The 26,162-nt window shown below is 47.4% G+C and overlaps 1 protein-coding gene across 2 annotated transcripts in view; it reads left to right on the top strand.

Moving 5' to 3' along the window:
- The window catches only part of COL26A1 (collagen type XXVI alpha 1 chain), a 166,364-nt gene that overhangs the window by 72,084 nt on the left and 68,118 nt on the right, over window positions 1–26,162 (top strand). The window contains exon 3 of one of the 2 annotated variants that reach the window (XM_069571386.1): window positions 368–465. In XM_069571386.1, the coding sequence (XP_069427487.1) occupies window positions 368–465 (98 nt within the window). Of the gene's footprint in view, window positions 1–361; window positions 466–26,162 lie in introns of both variants that reach the window. The other variant, XM_069571387.1, reaches the window with a different exon arrangement.

The following is a 26,162-nucleotide window of genomic DNA, read 5'->3' as shown; positions in this document are numbered from 1 at the left end:
TGACCCCATGGATTGTAGCCCACCAGGTTCCTCTGTCCCTGGGGTTCTCCAGGCAAGAATACTAGAGTGGGTTGCCAGATCCTTCTCCAGGGGATCTTCCCGACCCAGGGATGGAACCTGGGTCTCCCACATTTCAGGCAGATTCTTTACCATCTGAGCCAACCATAAATTTAGTTGCTATGCGTGTGGGGTCTGTTTCTGTTTTATAAATAAGTTCATTTTTGTTAGATTCTATATAAAAGCGATATCATATGATATTTGTGTTTCTGTGTCTGGCTGGGCTGGGTGGTCTCTGCAGGAGTGCGGTCTGCGGTGGGCGGAGGGGGGCCCTCACACTGTCCTGATGCTGCCCTTGTGTTAGTTACAGGACTCTGATCAGACCCACATACAGAGTGTCCTACCGCACGGTGACGGCGCTGGAATGGAGGTGCTGCCCTGGCTTTACTGGGAGCAACTGTGATGAGGGTGAGTCTCTGGGGAAAATTTCGATTTGGAGAAAATAAAATCGATAAAAATTCTGGGATGCCAGAAGACTTTGACTACATGGACTAAAATGGTCAATGTTGATGAAGGAGCTATGTGCTTGTGAATATGTAAATTTGTATATTATCCAGCTAAATGTACTGAATTGTCCTTTACCTGTAACTGTGTTTATCATTTTACTAATTTTAAATAAGGGGGTCGGGGAGGCTGCTGGCCAGACCGGTCCTCAGAGTCTCTGGATGCTCCTCTCCTACCTGCCCTCCTTCTGGGATGAGTTCCTCTCTTTTTCACATTCTTTCTTTCTCCCAAGCATCTCTGAACTAAATGCTCAGGACCGGCCAACTGGGGTGAGCCTGACACCCTGCCCGGGGGCCACTGAGGTGGGGTCTGTGTGTGCACTGCTCAGGCCAGGCCTAGAGGAGAATCATAAGCCCGGGCCTGGGGAGGAGATTCAACGCACAGCCTATTTTTTCTGCTCTGGCTCCGACTCACGCAGGAGCTGCAGCAGGCAGAGCTGGGTATATCGGCTCTGAGTAGACGCAGATGAGGACCTGTGAGCCTAGAAGCCTCACCTGTTGTAGAATAAGGCAGATGGGCCTGGTAGGTGGAAGGAGCAGGAGGGCCTCACCCCAGCAGCTCCTCTGCCCAGTTGGTGCTCAGAGAGAGGGCGAGGCCCAGGGCCAGGTATCCCTTCCAAGCCCCGGGCCCTGGGCTCAGTCTGGCTCTGCAGCTCGAAGGGGCCAGAAAGCAGTGCTCAGGCAGGAATCAGAGGGGGTGTCAGAGTCCACTGCTACCCGGCTCACGTGCAGCCTGATGAACAGGTTTGCAGCTCACCTGGTTCTCCAGAAGAGCTGGGCCGTCCCAGCTCAGGAGTCGGTTTTGTATTTGGAAACAGTAGCTGTCCCCAACCTTGACTTTCTGACAACATGATCCTTCCTCTTCTTTTTTTTTATTCCCTGACTTGCTGATTTTACTTATGTGTGTATGCACAGTCCCTCCAGTCATGGCTGGCTCTTTGTGACCCCATGGACTGTAGCCCGCCAGGCTCCTCTGTCCCTGGGTATTCTCCAGGCAAGAATACTGAAGTGGATGGCCATGCCCTCCTCCAGGGGATCTTCCTGACCCAGGGATTGAACCCGAGCCTCTTGCATCTCTTGCATTGTAGGTGGATTCTTTACCCACTGAGCCACCGGGAAGCCTGATTTTAGTTATATTTATGTTAAAACACTATTTGCTGTTGTTTAGTCGCTAAGTCGTGTCTGACTCTTTGTGACCCCATGGACTGTAGCTTGCCAAGTTCCTCTGTCTCTCTCCACTGGCAAGTGGGTTCTTTACCACCAAGCCATCTGGGAAGCTCAAGTTAGACCCTACAGAACAATAAAAACAAAACCTTTGGGGTTGCCCTCTCTACCGAGAAATCATTTACATCTCTGCAGTTTTGTACAAGTTAACCTTCAACTTCACAGAACCTGAGCTGTAACCTGTGATGAATGGCAAGGAAACAAGGTGACCTTCTCCCAGGATAACCCATGCCCTGAAGTGGGCTCCATGACATTGAAAGGTTGGGCCATCACCTTTTGGGCCCACGCACATGTTTTGGGTAATTCTTGTAGACTGCACGGACAAAGCACAGCATTTGGCAAGCAGCATCAGGCCAGGGGTGTTTGGGGGTCAAGCTCTGTTCTCAGGGGGGTTCTGCCCACCAGGACAGCAGTAGGTTCAAGCAAGACCGGAGGCGCACCCTTCCTGGGAGAGGAGATGGGATAACTCTGACCTGGTTAAATGCCCCCAGAGGTACCTGCCCTTGAGAGTGCATGGTACCTCCCCTCCAGAAGAAAGGTCATCCCTGGTCAACAGCACTGATGTGGGTTATCAGCGCACTCACCAGAAGTGTCTGGGCGTCCTGAGCTAATTAGTGAGAGGTGTCAGCACATCGCAAGACACTCTCAGAGCCTCAGAGCCTCTGCCAGCCCTCCGCTCTGGAAGGATCTTCCAGACTTGCCCGCCTCGATGAGGACGTGTGTGCATCTTAGGGCTTGGGATGAGGTTTGCCTCTTTCAGGGAGCCTTGGGGTTGAGCAGTCCCTATCCAGCTGTGAGCATGAGGGTCCTGGGATCCTATGGGCTCGAGGGATTCCTGGGAGCAGGAGGCCCTCGGCTGAGGTTGGGACTGGCTTCTGGAAGCCCTGGTAATGACTTTACATTCCCAAGGATAAACCCATAATGTCAGGTGAAGTCAGAGCGGTGTCTGTGACTTCAGACACATTCCTGAGATGGTTGTGGAGGGGCCTGGACTGTGAACTCCCACTCAGTTCCCAGGCTGACCTCTCTGGAAAGCCTGCAGGTCAGAGGTGCCCTCCTCCGTGGTTTCGCTTTGCCTCAGATGAGATTCCCCAGGAGAAGTGCCTTATTTTTTCTGATGTGTCTGGCCTTCCTTCCAAGTTGTCAGGTCTCTGGTTTTACAACTTGGGCTGGGATTGCCTGGGTAGGTGGCTCCTGCCTCCCAGATAGCCTGTCTCTGGACCTGTTTCCCTCTGCTCCGTCTCCCCTTCTATTTCCTCCCTGGATGCCCCAGGAGTGCTGGCCCGAGGCTTGGGAATGCTCTCCTTCATAGACGGGTCTCCTGCATTGCAGGCAGAGTCTTTACCAACTGAACCACCAGGGAAGCCTCACGTCTATATACCGTCTATCCTAATTACTTAAAAAATATGTTTTTATTTAATTATTTGCCTGTGCCGGATCTTAGTTTCAGCATGCGGGATCTTTAGTTGGAGCATGCAGACTCTCACTTGTGGCATGTGGGATCTAGTTCCCTTACCAAGAATTGAACCCAGGCCCCCTTCTTTGGGAGCATGGAGCCTTAGCCACCCGGACCACAGGGGAAGTCCCCCATCCTAATTATTTGAGGATTCTGCATTTGTGAATTTTACTAAAATTTATTTGTAACCCAAATTAATACCTGAAGCATTTCTGTGGCCATTCAGAGCTGTGTGCAGAGTGATAAAAAATTTGAGTTGTCTCGTGTGTGTTCCCATGTTAGGAGGTTGAACCGGATGGCTCCCCTGCTTCCTGGTTTCAGTTCTCATGCAAACAAGCGTCCTTTTCACAGTCTGTTTAGTGCCGTGTTTTTCGTATTTTTGTGCTTTTCTTTTTTTTGGCGGGGGGAGTGATATCCTTGTCTAAAATATCTTCAAGCATAGCGCCGGGCAATGCTCTTAGTGCAAAAAGACTCTGATGTGAATTCCTGAGAAAATAACATGTGTTAAGTAAGCTTTGTTTGGCATGAGTATACAGTGCTGCTATTGGCTGTGAGTTAAATGTTAATGAGTCTACAATATATATTCAATAAGATGTCCTCAGATGGGAGCCCACATAAAACAAGGTTATGTACTGATCGTATTGATCAGTTGATGAAAATGCTGTGACCTGAGGCTCACAGGAATCTAATCCTGTATTTCCCCTACAAGCGATGGTTCAATAGTCACTGATTCAGGATTCTCCCGGGGACTTGATGAAATGTGGCTACCCTGAATAAGGAGAATTAACTGTAATATCTGCATCTATCTAGAAATATATTTTCCTTATTGCACAAGCAAGTACGTGTTGGGTGTAGAAAAGTGAAAACATCCAGAATTTTACCTCTCAAGGTGACCTCCGGTCTCACGTTGAAGAAAAACCCCCAGACCCTTTATTTAGTTGGGGAAGGGCTGCCCTGGGTCTGTGCTGTGGCATGCAGGCTTTCTCTCTTTGTGGCATACAGGCTTCTCTTATTGCGGAGCGGGGCTCTCTAGTTGTGGTGTGGGCTTAGTTGCCCAGTGGCTTGTGAGATCTTAGTTCCCCGATGAGGGGAACACCCTGGGTCCCACACCCCCTGCATTGGAAGGCGGATCTCAGCCACTGGACCGCCAGGGGAGATCCACAGACCTTTCTCTGTGCTTTCGTGTCTGTTACACTCTGCACACCATTCATAACTTTCTTTTTCACGTTGACTGTCATGAACACCTCTCCTTGTCAATAGATTGCTTTCTCTAGTATCATTTTCAATGGCTGTGGAATTTGGGTACACACTTTATTAACTAACCCCCTACTAGAAAATATTTAACTTGTTTCCCTTAAAAATTTTTTAATAATCTTGGTGCAAACGTCTTTCTTTAACTGACAAAAAATTTACGTATACCAGCGGACACCCATTTTAAGTGTACAATCTGATGAATTTTGATACATGCATATATCACCTCGCAGAAAATCCCCACCCCTTAACAACCTGTATTCTGATTTCTAACATCATAGATCAGTTTTATCCAGGCTTGAACTTCATGTAAAAGGAGTCATACAGTATATACTCTTTTGTGCATGCTTTCTTTCACTTAGGATGTTTTTGAGATTTATTCATGTCCTTATATGTGTATCAGTAGTTTCTTTGTTACTGAGAATTGTTCCACTGTATGCATACGTATGCGCTAAGTCGCTTCAGTCATGTCCGACTCTTTGTAACCCTGTGAACGGTAGCCCATCAGGCTCCTCTGACCATGGGATTCTCCAGGCAAGAATACTGGAGTGGGTTGCCACTCCCTTCTACAGGGGATCTTTCTGACCCAGGGATTGAACCCACGTCTCTTCTGGCTCCTGCACTGGCAGGCAGATTCTTTACCAGTACTGCCGCCTGGGAAGCCCGTCCAATTGTAAAAATAACCAGTTTTATTCACCCGTTTTCCTGTGGATAGATGTTTGCGTTGTTTATAGTTTTTGCCTTTATGAAGAAAGCTTCTGTGAACAGTCTTGTTTATGTCTTTCTATCAACATGTCTGTTTTTATTTCCCTTGGGTAAATCCCTAGAAGTGGAATTGCTAGGTTGTGATGTACGTTTTACTTTTTAAGAGTCAAACTGTTTTCTAAAGTGGTTTTTACCATGTTACACTCTTATCAGCAAAGTATGTTCTAATTGCTCCACATCCTTGTCAACAGTTGGTGTTGTCAGCGTTTAATTGTAGCCATTGTAGTGGGTATGAAGTGAGACTTCCCTGGTAGCTCAGCTGGTAAAGAATCCACCTACAATGCAGGAGACCCTGGTTCTATTGCTGTGTTGGGAAGATCCCCTGGAGGAGGGCATGGCAACCCACTCCAGTATTCTTGCCTGGAGAATCCCCACGGACAGAGGAGCCTGGCGGGCTACAGTCCATGTGTTCACACCGAGTTGGACACGACTGAAGCGACTAAGCCGCAGCAGTAATGGGTATGAAATGCTTTCAAATTGGCTCTTGCCTGTTGACCTAAGATGTTGAGCATCTTTCTGTATGCCTATCTGAGTGCTTACTAACCATTCTTATATCTTCTTTTGTGTCTGTTCAAGACTTCTGCTCATTTTTGAATTGTTTAATAATAATAATAAAATCAGCCAAACTGTTTCCAAAGAAGTGTTAACGTTTTGTACTCCTAGGAGCATAGTGTGTTCCAGCTGTTCCCCATTCTCACCAATATTTGGTGTTGTTAGTTTTTTTCACTTGAACTGTTCTAGTAAGGATGGAATGATATGTAAATCTAGTTTTCTTCTTTTTAAAGTCTGGTTTGACCACTCTAGTTCTTTTGCATTTCCATAAAAATTTTACAGTCCATTTATTAATGTCTACAAAAATGTTTATTGGGTTGAGATTAGGATTGTGATGAATATGCAGACCCAGTTTGGGGAGAATGGATCTCTTAATGGTGAATCTTCCGATTCATGAACATGATATTGCTCTGCATTTATATAAGGCTTTAATTTTTCTCAGCAATATTTTGTAGTTTTCACAGTAGACAGCTTTCTTATCTTTTATTAGATGTATTTATAAGTAGTTCTTTTTTTTGGTGCTTCTAAAAAATGGGATTAAAGTTTTCATGTTATAATTATTTTGTTGATAGTATATAGAAATATATTTGATTTTTGATTATTGACTTTGTGTCTGAAACCCATGCTAAATCCATTTTTTAATTCTTACATATTGATTATAGCTTATATATTGATTTGTTTGGATTTTCTACATAAACTATCATGTTTTCTGTGACTAAAAACATTTTTGCTTTTTCTTTTCAAATATTTTGCTTTTAATTTCCTTTTCTTGCCTTACTGGACTGACTAGAATGTCTAGTAAAATGTTTAATAGAAGTTGTGAGAACAGATACACTTGTTCCTGATCATAGGGGAGAAGTTCTCAATATTTCAAAATTTATTATTAAATATGTTATTAGCAGTAGGTTTTCTATGTATTGGTGAAGGAAATGGCAACACACTCTAGTACTCTTGCCTGGAGACGTCCATGGATGGAGGAGCCTGGCGGGCTATCCATGGGGTCAACAAAAAGTTGGACACGACTGAGCCACTAACACTTTTTATGTGTGCTATTTATCAGATGAGGACAGTCACTTCTAAGTTGGTTGAGAGTATTCATCAGGAATAGGAATAGGTGCTAAATCTTATCAAATGCTTTTTCTGCATCTATATTCAAGTAATAATACTTTTATCCTTTGTTATGTTAATGCAACACATTGATTGGTTTGGAATACTAAACCAATCTTTGTTCCTGGGAGTAGCCTTATTATTACTGGAATGAAGTTCATTTGGACACTTTATTCTTTTTTATATTTCCATGTTTGATGTCTATCTGTAGTTTTCTTTCCTTCTACTATCTATCAATTTTTAATTATGTGGGTTAAGCTGTTCTCATAAAAAGAACTGGGAAATTTTTCTTCCTCTGTTTTCTGAAAACTCTTTTTTTTTTTTTGAAGATTGTATTGCTTTTTCCTTAAGTGTTTAATTAAAACTTTGAAATCACAGGGAAACCATCTGGACCTGTAGTTTCATTTGTGGGGAAATTTTTGATAACAAATTCATTCTCTTTCATCTATATAGGGCCACGCATGTTTTCTGTTTCTTAATGTTAATAATTATTTGCACATTTTTAATCTTTATAGGAGTGTAATTTACATACAACTCATTACATGTATTTAATTTACATACAGCAGAAGTATACAGTTCAATAACTTTTGACCCCATGAATGAATAATTTTCTATGTAATTCTCTTTTCTCTGGTATTCCGCCCACCAAATTTGCCTTAGCCTCCCTGTACTCTGATTTCTCTTTCTTCCGTTCAGACAGATGGCTGTGTTCTGCTTGGTGCCACCACCACGTGCCCCAGTCTGGAGAGTGCTTCCAGGAACCACCCTGTTTGTTTTCCTTCTCTCAGGAATCACTGCTCCACATGGTTCAATGTCTGTAAACATTTGTTTCATGAATTTCATCTCATTTTCTGGCTGTTTATAATGGGAGGGCAAGTTCAATATGATTTAGTCTACCACGACTGGAATCAGAAGTTACATCTTTTCCTTTATTGGCCTTTTAGTTATACTTCTCTGGATGATATACTAGTACTCCAAAGGGCTACAGTCTGTATCCTTAACTTATCATAGCAAACTTAAATATGGGGCTATTCCGTGTAAAATGAAAGAACATTTTAACAGTTCATTTATCTGCTCCCTCCATTCTTCGTGCCATTGTTGCCATATGCTTTAAATATGAATGTGTTAGACATTTTCCAATTCGACATTATACTTTTTGCATTAACAGTCAGATTACTATTTAAGAAGTGAAGAGAAGGAAAGACAGTCTTCCCTTTTTTCTGTAGTTATCATTTCCAGTGATCTTTCTTTCTTCCTGGAGCTCTAACCTTTCTTCTAGACTCCTTTTTCCTCTGCGCCAGCATTATTTACAGTACAGATCTACTTATAGTGAATTTGCTGAACTCAAAAAGAATTTTTTAGCATCTACTTTGTGTTAATGTTTATCTATCTATCATCTATCTGTCTGTAAATCTATAGATATTTGTATCTATAGAAACATACATTTGTCGTTTAGTTGCTAAGCCATGTTCGATTCTTTGTGACCCCATTGCCTGTAGCATGCCAGGTTCCTCTGTCCTCCACTATCTCCCAGAGTTTGCTCAAATTCATGTCCATTGAGTCAATGACTTAACATAAAATTTACCATTTCAGCCATTTTAAAGCATGTGATTCAGTAGTATTAAATAGATTCACAGTGTTTTGCAACCATCATGCTATCTAATTCCAGAATTTTTTATCACCCCAAAGGGAAACCCTATACCCATTAAGCAGTCATTTCTCATTCTCTCCTTCCCTTAGCGCTTGGCAACCACGAGTCTGCTTTCTGTCTCTACTGATTTACCTACTCTAGACATTTCATATAAGTGGAATCATTCAATATGAGGCCTTTGTGTCTGGCTTCTTTTACTTAACATCATGTTTTGAAGCTTCACCAAGTTGTGGCACGTATCTGAATAATGAATGCTATTCCATTAGATGGATACACTCCTTTTGTTTATTCATTCATCGGTTGATGGACAATTTGGGTTGTTTCCACCTTTCGACTATTGTGATTAGTGCTGCTTTGCACATTCACATACAAGTTTTTGTTTGAACACCTGTTTTCGATTCTTTTTGATGTATACTTAGGGTTGGGGTTTCTGAGTCATATGGTAATTTTCTGTTTAACTAGCTGAGGGACTGGAAGACTGTTTTCATAATGGCTGCCCCATTTCACATTTCCACCTGCAATGTACAAGGGCTGTAGTTTCTCCACTTTGTCTACAATACTTCATTTCCCATTAACTTGTGGAATATTTTTATTGAGTTTATAATTGCAGATTGATTTTTTTTCTTCTTTCTGTTATTTTAAACAGCTTGGTCATTCTATTGTCTTTCTGCATCCATTATTTCAGGTGAGAAGTCTGCTGGAATCATGTTGTTTCCCCACTAGGAATGTTTCCTTGGGTTGTTTTTAAGATTTTTCTTTATCTTTGCCTTTCAGCAGTTTGACTATGATGTTACCAAGTGGGATTTTAAAAATCTTGCTTGGGTTTCTTTGAACCTCGTGAATCTGCGAGTCAGTGTTTTTTGAGCATATGTGGAAAATCTTGTGCATTATTTCTTCAAATGTATTTTTCTGCTTTAGTCTCTCCCCTCCTCTTAAGATTCCATTTGCATCCATGTTAGATTGCTTGAAATTGTCATTGAGGATCTGGGTTTTTTCCCCTTCTTTCTTCAGGTTGGATAATTACTATTGATCTGTCGTCCAGTTCATTGACTCTTATGACTTTACAAGCTGCTGTCAAGCCCTCCAGTGGAATTTTCACTTCAGATATTATACTTTTCAGTTCTGAAATTTCCATGTGGGTATATATGTGTAGTTTTTTGTTTTGTTTATATTTCCCTGATAAGCTCTCTCCATCTGTTCACTCATTGTGACCATAACTTAATTTTGTATCCAAGAATGTGTATGTAATAGCTGCTTTTAAGTCCTTGTCTTCTATTTCCAACATCTGGGTCATCATATGGTTTGTTTGTATTGACACTTTTGACTTGGGTAGCATTTACTTCTTTCTCTATCTCTCTCTTTCATTCCCTTTCCTTCCTTCCGTGTTAATAGCTTTTGCTTGTCTACTGGACACTTTAAACGATATGCTCCACAGATTCAGATTTTTGGGGAGAGTGTTGACTTTTGTGTAGCAAACAGGTAAATCACTGTACATTTATGAAGGCTTGGTTTTTATACTTTATTGGGGTGGATATGTAAAGCTCTTAGACCTGGGATACAGCTTTTTTACCTAAGGCGTAGCCTTTCTGTGGTTTCAAAGGCACACTATAATAATAAACACCTAACTAAGGTGTTTATTAAGCCCCCTAACTTGGACAGACTCAAGCTCTCGGTCATCTTCCTTTTATTAGACAGCAGCTGATACATCTGCTCAGCTTTTGTAGCTTCCCCACTGTTGTTCTCTGCTAAGCTCATTGGAATCTCCCCTGCACATGCACAGTTCAGGGGTCAGCCAAGGATTTCAGGGTAGTTTGTACACAGAGTTTAAGGCTCTCAGCTCCATGTTGTTCTTCTCTAATTAGATTTCTTTCCCCAGTTTCCAGGTTCCCTGGCAGCCTTAAGACTAAACAACTGCAGTTTTTGATTTGCATTCTGGCCAACCCTGCATTGCCTGAACTGGGGTATGCCCTTGAGGGAAAAGCCATGTAATGTGGTATTCACTCAGTGCTATTCTCTTTTTTTTTTTTTTTGCAAGTTTTGAATTCCCACCAGTTTCTGCTGGCTTTTTGTTATTCTTTAGTGCCTCCAAATAGTTGTTTAAAAATTTTATCTAGAGTTTGTTATTTTTATCTTAAGTGGAATTAGTCTGACACAAGCTACTCCATCCTACTGGCACTCGAACTTTGTGACCGTCTTTTTAGTTAGATCTTTGTCCGCACCTTTAGTGATTTCCTTAGAATAAATTCCTAAGCAGAATTATTGGGTCAAGGAGCATATACACCACATCAAGGATTATGAATCATACTGCCAAACAAGTCCCTAGAAAGGTCGCTTGTTACAGTGTTGTGGACAGGTTGAGAAATTCTGGGGGATAGAGTGTTGTCACGACTGACTTCCCATTGTGGTACCTGACACAGTGCTGGTACTTAGTATCTGTGAAGGCTGTTGACTGATTGCACCTGGAATACGATTGCTGCCGGTGCTGATCAAAGGAGTCGGCTTTAATCCTGGGACAGGACCGCTACTTCATCACTAGAGCTACATTTGAAAGTGTTCCTGCAGCCGCCTTCTGCCAGCAGATGTCCCTTCAGTGAGTTCAGCTGGCTGGCAGCAGAGATGATACCAACACCTTTATCAACATCGTATAATTACGTCGGTATTCCTCATGTCTGAAATTTTGTACTTTCAGGAGGTCTTTCAGTCACGTTATTTTATATTTCCACAGTACAGATGCTGCTACAGACTATCTGTGTCCACCTCCCAGACGTATATGTTGAAATCCATTCCTCAAGATATAGGTATATTAGGGGCCTTTGGAAGGTGATTGAGAGAAGCCTGGTGGGCTTCAGTCTATAGGGTTGCAGAGAGTCAGACGCCACTGAAGCAACTTAACATGGCAGGTAATTAGGTCATGAAGGTAGAACCCTTATGAATGGGATTGTTGTTGGTTGTTGTTGAGTTGCTAAGTCGTGCCTGACTCTTTTGCAACTCCACCAACTGTAGCTCACCAGGCTTCTCTGTCCATGGGATTTCCCAAGCAAGAATATTGGAGTGGGTTGCCATTTCCTTTTCCAGGGGATCTTCCTGACCCAGAGATTGAACCCATGTCTCCTGCATTGGCAGGAGGATTCTTTACTGCTGAGCCACCTGGGACGCCCTGTGAAGGGGGTTAGTGACCTTATAAGAGACTCCAGAGAGCTCCCTCACCCTTTCTGCCATGTGAGGACCTGTGAAGAAGACAGATGCCTGTGAACCAGGAACTTGGCCAAGGTCATCCAGCTGAGAAATTGCTGATACAGAGCTGAAACCTGAATCTCTTGCTCCTGATTAAATGCTCCTTATTCTAAATAACCGGCAACCTTTAAGGTATTGGAAATCCCACTCAAAGTTTCCCCAGCACAAAGGACAGATCAGCTGGACTCTCACCTGGCACCTTCATGGAATACATGCTGTGGTCTGGTCCCTGGTGTCTTAGAAGTGAGATCTCATGTTGCTTTGGTGTCATGCAGGAGCTTTGCACAAACTCATCAGGAGATGATAAGTTTCATTCAACCAGGGGATACTTCCTGTGTGTTGTGTGTGTGCGCGTGCGTGCACTGGAGTCCTGGCCAGGACAGGAAATGAATCCTCTGGGCCTCCATATGGGCAAGGGCAGGCCTGGGGCGAGGTAGCTCAGCTAGTGCATCCAAGCACTGAACTGACTGATTTGAGTCCAAGATGATGCTGACATTTCACCTCTGGCTAGAGCTCTGTGTATGAGTGTGTTTGTGTTTTAAATGGCTGAGTGTTCAAAGCCAGAAGGAGTTCTTCTGGGAGGAGGCTGTAGCCTCCTGGGTAATCTGCAGAGCTCAGCATTTTAGGGAATCTGATGATGTTTCTGAGACTTGTTACCACGGCTGCCATTAAAGGGAGGGGGACAAGCCAGTAGAACCATATATTCAAATTAGCCTGGAGGTTCTGGATGCTGTGCAAGATGCTTGGGTCACACTGACGAAAAGGAGACCTTAGGAGCTCCTAAACAGAAGGGGCAGGAGTGTGTTGGAGGGTGCTGGGGATAGAGGTGTGAGCAGATAATCAGAATACTGCCAAGTAAAGGGCTTTGCTAAAGGCATGTTAGGAACTTCCCTGGTGGTTCAGTGGTAAAGAATCCATCTGCCAATGTAGGAGATGCTGGTTCGATCCCTGGGTTGGGAAGATCCCCTGGAGGAAGAAAGGACAACCCACTCCAGTTTCCTTGCCTGGGAAATCCCATGGACAGAGGAGCCTGGCTGATTACAGTCCATGAGGGCACAGAAGAGTGGAACCCAACTAAAGAACAGCAACAAAAGGCAAGTTAGAGGTGCTGTGTGGCCCACAGAGGGCAGAGATTGGGAAGGCTCTTCCTCCAGTTCATGACCTCGCCCTCCACGTCCAGCTCAGCTCACTTTCTCAGATCTGCACTCCCCCGACCATCCCTTCACCCTCATAAGCTCCATCTTCTCACCCGCTGGTTTCTCAGCTTTGAGAAAACAGTCTTATTGACTCTGCGTCATCCTTTACCACCATCCCGTTTTGGGCTTCCTTTCTTGGACAAGCCTTTTGGGAGAACTACCTTCCCCGCCTCAGCTTCCTTGCTTCCAGGGTCTTCTGGCAACTTGCAAGATAAAGCCTTTGCCCCACTTACCACTCAGAGGGTCTTTTCACTATTCACTGGCCAAGAGCTGGAACCCAATACATTTCTTGAATGAATGAATGAAAGATTACCAAGGCAGTTTTCACAGGTGTGTGATAAGAGGTTCAGATGGCTGATTCTCCCCATTGTAGAGGCGAGTAACTGAGGCTTAGAGAAACGTTATTATCTATGTGAGGCCTTGCTGGAGCCCATGGAGGAGCAGGAGACCAAGTGATGGGAAGAATAAAGGGCCATTGCTTTCTCACTGGCTGAGCTGGAGAGAATTGCTTAGGCCACTTCTAACACCTGCTTCTTTGCTGGCATCTTTGGTACACTTCTGACCCTGGCCTGTTGGGGAGAGTGAACTGAGAATCTGTTCTGTTCAGCATCTGCTCCTGCTCACAGCCTCAACAGACAGTGTGGCCTCACTGATGAGATTCTGGGCCCTTTGATACTCCGTCCCAGCCTGGAGTGGTTCCAGCCGTCGAAATGGGTTTTGCTGTCAGGCGAGCATCTTTCGGCACCTCCCGTCATGCTGTGTGGGGCTGTAAATATCCACAGATGTCACCTGCCTGTTCTTTTTCTGGAAAGAGCTTGCACGGGGGCTGGCCCAGGTCACAGGCGCAGCGCTCAGCTGCTGGGCTGTCTGCATGTCCAGAGGGCTCCCAGCACTCCCTGTGGCCACTGCTGCTTCATTCACGGGCATTTCTCAGGGCATGGCTGGGGCCGCCGTGGTGCCACAGGAGATGGTTGCGAAGCTGGTTAATTTTCTGAGGCTCTCCTGGCCAGAGTTACATGACCTCTGGGGGAACCGGATGTTTCCCGCTGGGATCCAGGGTGTCTCCAGTGCGGGGGATCCAGGGTGTCTCCAGGTCGGAGGCTCCAGGTGCAAGACAAGGCTCTCCTGTCACTCCCTGTGATGTGCTAAACACGAGGAGGGAGATGGGCCTCTGCTGAGATCTAGGAAAGGCTGGTAGAACCCAGGACAGTCAGGCTCTGTCTCTCTGTAGTCAGTCACCTCCTCAAGAGGTGAGTATCAGCCAGCCCAGAGACCAGGGGCCGGACCACGTGTGCCTGGAATGGCACAAACACACTGCGGTGAGATGTCGGGGTAGACAGGGCTGTGCATGGGCGAGGAGGAGGGGCCGAGCAAAGGACAGCAGATGTGCGTTCCACCCGCCGAGCGCAGCCTTTGGCAGGGGGTGTGGGGAGGACCTGGTCCCTCAGTTAGTGTCTGAGGCTCCAGGGAGAACACGTTCATCCCCTAAGCGACCTGCAAGATGCCAGTGGGCTTCTCTCCAGAGCACTCAGGAAAGGAGTGGAAGGGCTGTCTGGCACATGGCCTGCGTGTTGGCGGGGAGATGTCGGCCGTGGGGGTGGGTGCTGATGTTAGAAGAGGGGAAAGTATAAAGAGAGGAGGAGTCTCATGAATTCAGCAGATCTGGGAGCTGGTCTTCCTCTTCCTCCTGCTTCATGTTAGGGTCCTCTGTGGGGCCAAGTTCACACGCCAGGGCTCAAGGTCACATACTTCGGCTTTGGGTGGCTGGGGTCGGCTTTGGGTGGCTGGGGTTGGCTCTGGTGCACTGGAGAGGAGTGGGGTGGGCCGTCAGCCTGCTGCAGGGAAGCATTTCCAGAACCTTCCAGCTGGGGCCAGGGTCCCAGGGACTGAGCACATCACACCCACGCTGTGGCCAGGAGAGGGGAAGAGGGCCTTGGCCAATATCATCAACCATAGTAGACAGTATCCATATGATACTGTCTCAAACTGGGTGGAGCCAGTGGCTGGCAGAGGCGACTGGTCTACCCCAGTCTCACCCACAAGGGCTATGCAGCTGACTGTTTGGGACGTGCCTGCTCTTGAAGCCTTGGCCTGTCGTGGTGGGTGGTGCTGGACAGGCCCCATTCAGGGAGCCTTTTCAACTCGACAGCCTCGTCTTCTAGATGCTTCTGCTTCTCTTCCTGGGACCCCCAGGACTGCAGTGTCATCAACAGCTCCTCATGTTCTCTTCGGGGGCCTCTGTGTCTTGACCCCAGGTCACAGACGGGGAGGGCTGGGGGAAGTCTGGACCCATCACGACAGTCCTAGAACCTGGATGTATTGAGGACTGGAGAACACAGGCGTCTGCTGGGTGAGATGGAGCCAAGCCAACCAGGAGCCTCCCGCCGAGGAGGGGCTTCCAGGGAGGGCATCCCATGTGACCCAGGAGCTTAAGGAGTGACGTGACTCTGCTACCATCCTCTCCTTCCCCAGAAGAGTGGACTGGACATCTCAGCAGACAGCAAGGACAGACCAGGATTGACAGGCAGAAATGGGTTCCCTGGACTAGGCTTTCTCTGCTGAAACCTGCTGCCATCCTGATTCTCAGCTCAGTCTTTTCTTGAAAGAGAATGGAGGTGGGTGGGACCCAGCCCTTCTGAAGACTGGACAGGACATTTTCTTACAGTTGCTCCTAAGGTGGGGCCGAGAGGGGCCGGTTCTCAGGATGGGAGGTTAAGAGCCTTCCTGGAGAGGAAGGGGTGGTGGGAGCTGAGACTCCTGGGATCGCGGGAGCAGCTGTGCAAATCACCTGGCAGAGCTTGCAGGAGCCTGTGCTCACAGTGCCTGCTGTAATCCTCACCGGTCACACTGGAGCCATGCCAGGAGGTGGTGCGGAAGCCTGAGTCCTGCCCGGCGTCTCCAGGCTCACTCTTCCCACCCCCCAGGCACTGTTCTGTGAGCTGTGGCCAGGCTGTCCTCCAGGCAGCCACCCTTGGGCTGCACTAGTGTCCTGGGGGTAAGCTGGACCCACTTTGCCTGCACGAGGTGGCAGCACACTGTATTCTCATGTCCTCGATGACGGGCTCACTGCATCTGCTTGCTTAGCTCAGGCTATTGTAACAGAATTCCACAGACTGGGGGCCTTAGTGAAAATGAAAGTCTCTCAGTCGGGTCCGACTCTCTGCAACCCCATGGACTGAACCCCACCTGACTCCTCCGTCCATGGAGTTTTCCAGGCCAGAATACTGGAGTGGGTAGCCATTCCCTTCTCCAGGGGATCTTCCCAACCCAGGGATTGAGCCCAGGTCTCCTGCATTGCAGGCGGATTCTTCACTGTCTGAGCCACCAGGGAAGCAAGGGGACTTAAACCACAGACATTTGTTTTGCAAATGTTCTGGAAGCCGTGCAGTCCAAGATAAAGATACTGGCAGATTCGGTTTTCAGTGAAAGCTGTCTTCCTGGTCACCTTGCTGTGTCCGACACAGGCACAAGGAGAGAGCTCTCTGGTGTCTCTTTAGGTGGAAGTTATTAGTTACTCAGGAGAAGGAAATGGCAACCCACTCCAGTACTCTTGCCTGGAAAATTTCGTGGACAGAGGAGCCTTGTAGGCTACAGTCCATGGGATCGCAAAGAGTTGGACACGACTGAGCGACTTCACTCACTCATTAGTTACTCAGTTGTGTCCTCTTTTGCGACCCCATGGACTGTAGCCCGCCAGGCTCCTCTGTCCATGGGATTTCCCAGGCAAGAATACTGGAGTGGGTAGCCATTCCCTTCTCCAGGGATCTTCCCAACCCAGGGATTGAACCTGGTCTCCTGCATTGAAGGCAGGTTCTTTACCATCTGAGCCAGCCCCTATTCTTGTAAAGGCACACACTAATCCCATCATGGGGCCCACCCCCAAAATTTGCTTGGTGATGTATCTATCCACTCCTCTATCCCTCTCTCCATCTTGCTTTTTGGTACCTGGGTCCTCATGTCCTGGGTGGATGGGCTCAGACAGACAGCTGCTTCTTCTTTTAAAATATTTATTTATTCGGTGCAGCAGGATCCTGCGTGCAGTATCTTTACTTTCGGCATGTAAGCTCTTAGTTGCGGCATGTGGAATCTGGTTCCTTGACCAGGCATCAGACCGGGGCCCCCTCCACTGGGGATGCACAGTCTTACCACTGACCACCAGGGAAGTCCTGAGAGGCAGCTTCTTTAATATCTCATCTGCACCTCACCCCAGGCTTCCCAGCTGGCACAGTGATAAAGAACCTGCCTGCCAGTGCAGGAGATGCAAGAGACTCAGGTTTGATGCCTGAATCAGAAAGATACCCTGGAGCAGGGATTTGTGAACCCACTCCAGTATTCATGCCTGGAGAATCCCATGGACAGGGAAACCAGCCGGGCTGCAGTCCATGGGATCACAAAGAGTCTAGCACGACTGAGCTTGCACGCATACATACATACTGCGTCTCATCCCGGGCCTGTGTGAGTGAGCCCTGCTGTGTACTTTCAGTTTCCCATCATACAGTATCTCTGCCTCTCTCTTGCTGAGCAGACTCGGTTTCCCGAATCCTCCTCCAGATCATACAGGCCACCCTGGCCGCCATCCTCATTGCCCTGCCTGGTTCTTCTGTCCCTGGGGATGGTGGTGGATAAACCAAACTAGAATCAGTGGGTGGGGCTTTATGGGCTCCATTTACATATTTTTCTTCCAGTGCCACGTGACCAACAAAGGCCAGCTTGGGGTCCACTGGGAGCTCAGGAAGGTTCTCTCTGAACCATTTTAACAGAGTTAGCTCCTGGGCTTGGGCTGGGGAGGGGAGGGGAGAGCCCCAGCCCACACAGATATGAGGAAGAGCCTTGCAGTGATAAAAGCATCAGGACCCTTCCCATGTAACCGGAAACCCATGGGCAGAGTGTGGTCATGTTACAACAGGACAAGCAGAGTGGAGAACAATGTCTCACCTCCCCAAGGGCCACCCATGATCCCCTGGAGTGTGGGGTGAGCCAGGCCAGCTGGCTGAGGGCAAGGGTACCCTGGGCAGTGTGTGACGATGGCTTTCCACCCATACCAGAGGAAAGGAAAGGTTGGTCACACACACCCTGCTTGCTGTGGTCCTGCTTTGCCCAGGGTGGCCATTTCCCAGTTAGAGCTCACAGACAGGGGGTCTGGGCTTGGTGCCCAGCACCGTGAAACAATTTGTCTATCCCTGTAGAAGGATTCCATATCTCTCACTCTCCTGTACAGTGGAAATACCACAGATGTCAACCTAGGCCAGGAGCTGAAATGCTGTCTCCACACCTCGCTCTGTGGGCAAGTCACTTCCTATCTCTGAACCTCAGTTTCCTCATCTGTAAAGTGGGCTCAATGACACTTGTCTTACAGACTTATTAATTCTATTGCACATCAAATGAGATGAATTAAAAAGTACCTGATGGGCACCAGCAGCCCTTAATAAGTGGCTCTTGTTACTATTATTGTTCTCTCAACTTGCCCAGTGTTGGGTACAATGCCAAGTGCTAGGTATCAGAAATATACATCCACTGAGCATGGTGTCTTTTCCTTCTGCAGATGGGTGCTTAGGGCTGAAATGGACCTGAAAATCTCTATTAGGGCCTTATGTGTGCGTGTGTGCATGTGTGTGTGTGTGAGAGAGAGAAAGGTTGGGGGAGGAGGTTGATTTAATCTTTGCTGTTTTTGAACGTGACTGAGGTCTGAGCACAGCGTGAAATTTAACCCATAGATTCCCAGGCACCAGGGGCCACGGAAGTGGGGTTCATTCAGCTGCCAGAGATGCTGAGCAGCCCCGAGAGGGAGAGGGCCTCAGGGTCCTTAGTCCTCCTGCGTCAACTGCCACGTATGATCTTACCCGCCGAGGTGCTGTTCTTGAGGGAGAGGAGGTCTGCAGCCAGGGGCTGGGCTCCAACCAGATTCCTCTTCAAGGCAGCTGATCAGCACCAAGGATGCTAGGAATGGAAGCTGGGAGGTGACAGGCGGTGTGGACAGAGCTGGGAGCGTGAGGCCAGAAGCCGAGACTGTTCCTGGGGATGTGACCTTCGTTAAGCCACCTGCCCCTCAGTTTCTCCTCTGGAAACGGGGTTGCTCTGCTGGCGAGGGGTGAGCCTTTGAGGTCTGCGAGCCTGTGGTTCTGGGCTCTCCTCCGCAGAAGCAAGGCTGTTGTAACAACGAGGCTGAGCTCTGGTTATTGTAAACTTCCCGCAGAACGAGGCATACCTTACCATGATGTCATGTCTAGACACCCAGGTCAGGTATAAATTATGGAGACAAAGTAGCATGTTCAGTGGTTAGACTGTAAAACTTTAACGAGAGATTTCTGTGACTCCAACATGTGCTGGGGAAGACTGCTTTCGGAGGAGGAGAAGGAGGAGAGGCCCTTTCTTCCTTTTTCACTTCCCTTCCGGCATCTGTGCTTGGGGCAAGGCCCTCAGGACTCATGGAGACGCTGGTCCCAGGTGGCGGCTTCCTCCAGAGCAGGAAGTGACCAGTGCTGGTTTCCGGAGACCTGGTAGCTGAGCTGGGTGGACCCGGGGCAAATCTCAACCTCACAGGGCTTCAGTTTCCTTATCTGTAAAGTGGGGGTGGAAGAGAGGGAGAGAACATCACAGCACAAACGTTTCCATCTCCTGATCCTTAAGGACCTGGCAGAGCAAAGCAGCAGACACGTGTGTCGAGCAGAAGAAATGCCTTTTTGCATTTTAAGACCTACCTCCTGTGGCTTTGGTGATGAGAAATGTGGCAAGGCAAAGGAGCAGCTTCAGAGGCTGTGAAGTGCCGTGCTGTCGAGAGGGGGGCCTGGCCTGGAGATCCTGGGGTCTCCTCTGAAAAGGGCTGAAAGTTAAGCCGGTAGCAATTGAGGGGAAGTGGACAAAAGAGGGTGAGATGGTTGGATGGCATCACTGACTCAATGGACATGAGTTTGAGCAAACTCTGGGAGTTGGTGATGGACAGGGAGGCCTGGCGTGCTGCAGTCCATGGGGTCACAAAGAGTCAGACACGACTGAGCGACTGAACAATGACAAGTTGAGGGGACGTCTTTGTAAACGATGGACACTGTTGTGCTTTTGTTTTTTTCTTTCTGACACCAAATACATTGTTCCAACACCAATTCTCCAGTTCTCTGACTGTGACTAGGGGTTCGACACTCCAATTCCTGTTCTGATACCAACTACCCAGAGTTAGTGGACACCCCACATGTGAAGGGCTCAGTCCCGCAAGGCTGCTGCCCACTTCAGCTGCCAGCTGCACTGAGGACCCTAGGCTACATGGCCTTCTCTGCCACCCTGCTGACTACAAATCTGTGGGTTCCCATGACACCCCCTCAAGTGCGATAATTCACTAGAGTGACTCACAGAACTCAGGAGAGCACTGTACTTACCATTACAGTTTTATCATAAAAGACACAACTCAGAAACAGCCAAATGGAACAGCCGCAGGTTGAGGGATGGGGAGGGTGCTAAGCTTCCGCACCCTCTGGCGTGCACCGTCCTCCCAGCACCTCCGTCTGTTCACCCACCCAGCTCTCTAAACCCCATCCTCTGGGATCTTTATGGAAGTTCCATTACAGAGACACAGTTGATTTAATCTTGGCCCCTGGTGACTGAAGCCAGTCTCTAGCCCCTCTCCCCTCCCCAGAGGGCTTGCCTGGGGCTGAACATTCCAACCTCCTGATCAAATGGTTGGTTCCTTCAGTCACCAGCGCCCAACCTAAAGCCCTCTAGGGACCCACCTGGAGTCACCTGATTAGCATGAACTCAGGTGCGCTTGAAAGGAGCTCTTTATGAATAATAAAAAACAGGCTCCCATCACTCTGGAAATTCCAAAGGTTTTAGGAGCTGGATTCCAGGAACTGGGGATGAAGGTCAAACATAAACATTTTATAATACCACCTCTGTAAGCTGGTGGTACTGAGTACACTGAGGATGCCTACCTTGGTCCCTAGATCTGAGGCGGGGAGGCCCTGGCATCTGGTGGAATGACATACCACGGCTCCAGCAGCCATGGGGCACAACGCAGGAGTCTGTTTCCAGATGCCCCAGTGTGCATCACGGCAGGAGGGCTCCGCTGCAGTCACACACAAGGCAGAGGAATGACCGAGCATTTGAATGGGGCGGTTGCCATTGCACGATGCTCAGGCCTTTGCCGTGTGGGTGGAGCCATTCAGTCTCGGAAGGCATCGGTGCCATAGGACAGTATATACCACATGAGCGAAGGATACAGGCTCTGTGATCCCAGGATGTGTGGACCACGGTCATGTTCCTCATGTCACAGGAGAATGACCCCCAAGGGGCCACGGAGCAGCTGGGAGGAGGACAGTCTGTCCCCAGCCAACTGGTTCACCATCTTGTTGCATTTATGAAGTGCCCACCTGCTCTGCGGAGCCCGTGAACACTGGAGTCCGTGCGCAAACCCTCACTCTTTCCCACTGAAGTGTCGTGGGCAGGAGAGGCCTCCCTGGGACCTTCGGGCTCTGCAGAGGGAGTGCATTTGGCCCTGGGTCCCCTGTTCCCACAAGAACCTCTCACATGTTCTTTAGGGCCAAGCATTGCCTGAACTTCCCCTCAGAGGGGGCTGTATTTCCTGACTTGGGTTGGAATGTTCCAGAACCCCCATGCCTCACTCTGCTTTGAACAGTTATTTATTGCCTGGGCCTCTCCTTCAGCGCTTCTCTCCCAGGCTCGGGGTTTCCTCCTCCTGCTCATCCCCGCTGTCTCCCTCCCACCCTTCTTCTCCTCATCTCAGTTGCCTACATCTCCATCTTTCCAACTTTTCTCTGAGCTGCCTGGGGGTTGCATCTTTCTCTGCTGCTTTTTGGTTTGCAAGGATGCCTCCCCTAAGGAGAAAAAAATGGGGTTTCACCTACAGTCAAATCTGGCCCCACCACTTCCTAGCTACGAAATGTTGGACAACCAAATGATTTCTTGGAGCCTCACTTTCCCTATCAATGAAATGGGAAAATTGAGGCTTACTCTGCAGGGGTCTTAGGAGGTTCTAGAGGCTCCTGAGAAGTGCCCAGCTCCTGGGAGCACCCAGGGAACCAGACCAGGGCCTGGCCCACGAGAAACACGTGCTGCCTGGCACCTGGCCCTGGGACATGATTTCCTTTTACCTTCCTGGTAACCCCATGGAACAGGCAGGCATCACGGTGCTCCCATTTTACAGATGAGAAAGGTGAGGCTACATGCTTAAGTGGGTAGATGAAGGCCACACGGTTAGTAAGTGATTGATCTTGGAGCAAGTCACTTTGCTCCAAGAGGACATCACAACCAGGTCCTGCCTTTGGACTTCCTCCACACTCAGTAAGGCATGAATGAATGAGTGAATGAATGATTATATGCAGGGTTGCTCCGTGGCTGTAGCCAGCTCTGGGCTCCCCGAGCTGTGAGGGAGAAGCCCTGGGCAGGGTGAAGAAAAGCAGGTCGCCAGCTGGGTTGGTTTGGCAGAAGGATGGGTCTCCAGAGGCCTCATTCAGAGACCAAGGGCCAGGGTCAAGGTCACAGGGTGGGCTCACAGAGCAGGGCTGTTCGCATCTGTGTTGTGTTCATGATGCGTGCGTGTGCCTCGTGAGTATGGGATGTGTGCGGTGACTATCATATGGTCCGTGTATGTGTAGCACTGGTGCAAGTGCAGGCGTGTGTGAGGGGTGGCTGCGCTGTCTGTGTGTGGTGGGTGCCTGTGATGCATGTGAGCACATGGGGGATATGTGTGTTGGTGAGTGGACTGTGCATCTATGTGGTATATGTGTGCTGTGTGTGTAGTGATGTGTGTAAAGTCTGTGCACATGTGTGTGTTAGTGTGTGAGGTTTGTGTGTGAGTGTGCAGATGTGCAGTGAGTGTGTAATAAACCCTCTGTGATGTTCTCGTGGACTGGTTAGATTCCCGTGAGATAATCTGTCTAATCTTGGACTTGGAGGGTGTGCGTCTGGCCGCCTGCACAGTGGAAGCTGAGGCGGGGCGGTGTGGGGAGCGAGGGATGGGTGGGAAGGGTCTGACCCTTTGGTGTCAACTTGCACTTAACCCGCGGGCTTTCAGAATGGCTCCCTCACCCTCCTTCACACCTGGTATCATTCCATCACAAGATCCTTCTTTTTTCCTCTCCGGAGAGTAAGTTTCCAATTTTCTGCCTGAGAGGATGTGAGTACCTTGAAACGTCTTCTTCCTTGCAGACTTCACTTCTGTCCTGTTTTTAGCACCTCTGTAGAACGTCCCTTTTCTCAGCACCTGATGCACCGCCCTCTGCGGAAGGGAGACGAGCTTTCCTCGGCCCGTCTCGCTGCTGACTCAGGAGGCAACCCCTGGGTCAGCAAAGGCAGCTCCCATTTCTGCATTTGTTTTTCAGTTTCCACATTTCTGCTGCAGTCGCTTTCTCTCCTATTTTCTTCATCCTTGTCAATTTATATCTTTTAAAAAAACCCAACCCCCAGAATGCTTCCTGTCATCACTTCAGTGGGGTTTCGGGAGAGTGTTTGTTTGTTTGTTTGTTTTTCGGCTGTGCCAGGTCTTAGTTGTGGCACAGGGCATCTTTTTGTTGAGGCAGGCAAACTCTTAGTTGCAGCATGTGGGATCTCCTTCCCTGACCAAGGATCAAACCTGGGCCCCCTGCACTGGGAACGTGGAGTCTTAGCCACCAAACCACCAAAGAAGTCCTCAGAGAGTGTTGATAAATGTGTACCTTCCATCTCTGCAGAAAACACGTAAGCCAAGGAAAATGGCACACTGTTCCTCTGTGGAGGCAGGTGAACTTGGCTCAGTAACCCTTAGTACCTCTTACCATCCAAATAGTCAAGTTAAACTCTTAATTTAAAAATTATACATAGGAACTGTTTCAAACTAACTAAAAAGTGCATAAAAAGTACCCCATAAGAGACATAGGTACCCACTACTGAGATTTAACAGTGGCAGTCAGCATTATGTCCTATTTGCTTCAAAACAATTTTTTTGAACTTTAAAATTTTTTATTTTAAAATAATTCAAAACAGTGTCTTAAAGACATGAAATGTTAACAGGTATGACTAAAGCCAGGTACAACTGAAGTCCCACCATCCATGCCTTTTCTCTTTTTCCTTCCTGGGCAAAACACTAACCTCAAATTGGTGTGTGCCCTTCTGAGGCAAATTTCTGTATTATTATTTTGCGTATTTATACTTCCCTCCTGGCTCAGATGGTAAAGAATCTGCCTGCAATGCAGGAGACCCAGGTTTGATCTCTGAGTCAGAAAAATCCCTTGAAGAAGGGAATGGCTACCCACTCCAGTATTCTTGCCTGGAGAATTCCATGGATAGAGGAGCCTGGTGGGCTATACAGTCCATGGGGCCACAAAGAGTCAGACATGACTAGGTGACTGTGATATGTATATATGTATCATAGTATATATGATTGTGTGTTTTAAAATTTGCATACATGGTGTTCTGCTGAATACATGCTTTTACAGTTTGCTTTTTCACTTAGAATATCTGTGAGCTCAGTTTGTAATGATCTTTACTTATTTATTTGGCTGCACTGGGTCTTTGTTGTGGCCTGTGAAATCTTTAGTGGCTGCATGCAAACTCTTAGTTGCGGTATGTGGGATCTAGTTCCCCGACCAGGGATTGAACCAATACCCCCTGCATTGGGAGCTTGGACTCTTATCTGCTGGACCACCAGGGAAGTCCCCATGATGACCTTTTAACCTCTAGTTCATTTATTACTTTCTAGGGGTCTCCTGCATGAATGTACTACAGTTTATTTATTATTCTTCCACTGAAAGATATATTGCTTTCACTTTTTCACAAATGCAAATGGGACTACAGAGAATGCCCTCAGATCCTTCTGCACACAGGCAAGGGCTTGCCCAGCCTGAGAATGCTGATCTTTAACTCTTCTGTGATGATGCTGGTTTTGTTGCTCAGTTGTGTCCGACTCTTGCAACCCCATGGACTGTAGCCTACCAGGCTCCTCTGTCCATAAGATTTCTCAGGCAAGAATACAGGGTGGTTTGCCATTTTCCCTCTCCAGTGAATGATCCTGAGCCAGAGTTTGAACCTGGGTCTCCTGCATTGCAGGCAGATTCTTTACTATCTGAGCCACCAGAGAAGCCCCTCAGTTCAGTTCAGTTCAGTCTAACTCTTTGCAACCCCCTGGACTGAAGCATACCAGGCTTCCCTTTCCATCACCAACTCCTGGAGCTTGCTCAAACTAGAGCAAGCCCCTAGATAGTGTTGAATTGCTCTCCAGTCCCATTCTTTCTATTCCACTCCACAGCATCAGTATGAAAGTTCCCCATTGCTCTATATTTTTACCAATATTTGGTGTTGTCAAATGTGATTTTTTTTTGTACTCTGGTAGATGAGAAATTGTATATTGATTTAAAGATCTTCATTCCCTTAGTATATCTTAGTTTCAGCTTCTTTCAGTTTTTGTTTGTCCAAAAATGTTTGTATGTTGTCCCAACTCTTGAATGATAGTTTAGTTGGATATAAAATTCTAGGTTGATAATCACGTTCCCCCTACACTTTGGAGATACTATACCATTGTTTTCTGGACTATTGTTGCTGTTGAGAGGTCTACTGAAGATGTCTTTGGAGATAGTTCATCTCTTTGCTTTGGCTGGTTATAAGATTTTGTCTGCAGATTCACTGTGATTTGTCTAGGTATGGGTCAGCTTATTTATCTGTTTGTGACTCCTTGTAATTCTTGAATCTTTGATATATGAGGATTCATATATTTCAAAATCAGTTCTAGAAAATTCTGTCATAATCTTTCCAGATTTTTCTTCTTTATCATTTTCTCTATCTGTTGCTTCTGGAACTCTTTAGAAAGATAACATCCTCATTCTGTCCTCCATGTCTCTTAACCACTCATTCTTTGTGGTGTTTCACCTTTGCACTTTGGACAAAATTTCCTCAGATACAACTTTTATTAATATTCTCCTCAGCAGTATCCCAGAGAAGGCAATGGCACCCCACTCCAGTATTCTTGCCTGGAAAATCCCATGGACAGAGGAGCCTGGAAGGCTGCAGTCCATGGGGTTGCTGAGGGTTGGACACGACTGAGCAACTTCACTTTCACTTTTCACTTTCATGCATTGGAGAAGGAAATGGCAACCCACTCCAGTGTTCCTGCCTGGAGAATCCCAGGGATGGGGGAGCCTGGTGGGCTGCCGTCTATGGGGTCGCACAGAGTCGGACACGACTGAAGT

Source organism: Ovis canadensis, chromosome 24 (assembly GCF_042477335.2).
Source record: "Ovis canadensis isolate MfBH-ARS-UI-01 breed Bighorn chromosome 24, ARS-UI_OviCan_v2, whole genome shotgun sequence".
Taxonomy (NCBI): domain Eukaryota; kingdom Metazoa; phylum Chordata; class Mammalia; order Artiodactyla; family Bovidae; genus Ovis; species Ovis canadensis.
Note: the sequence above shows the minus strand (reverse complement) of the source record. Positions and strands in the feature narration are given on the sequence as shown.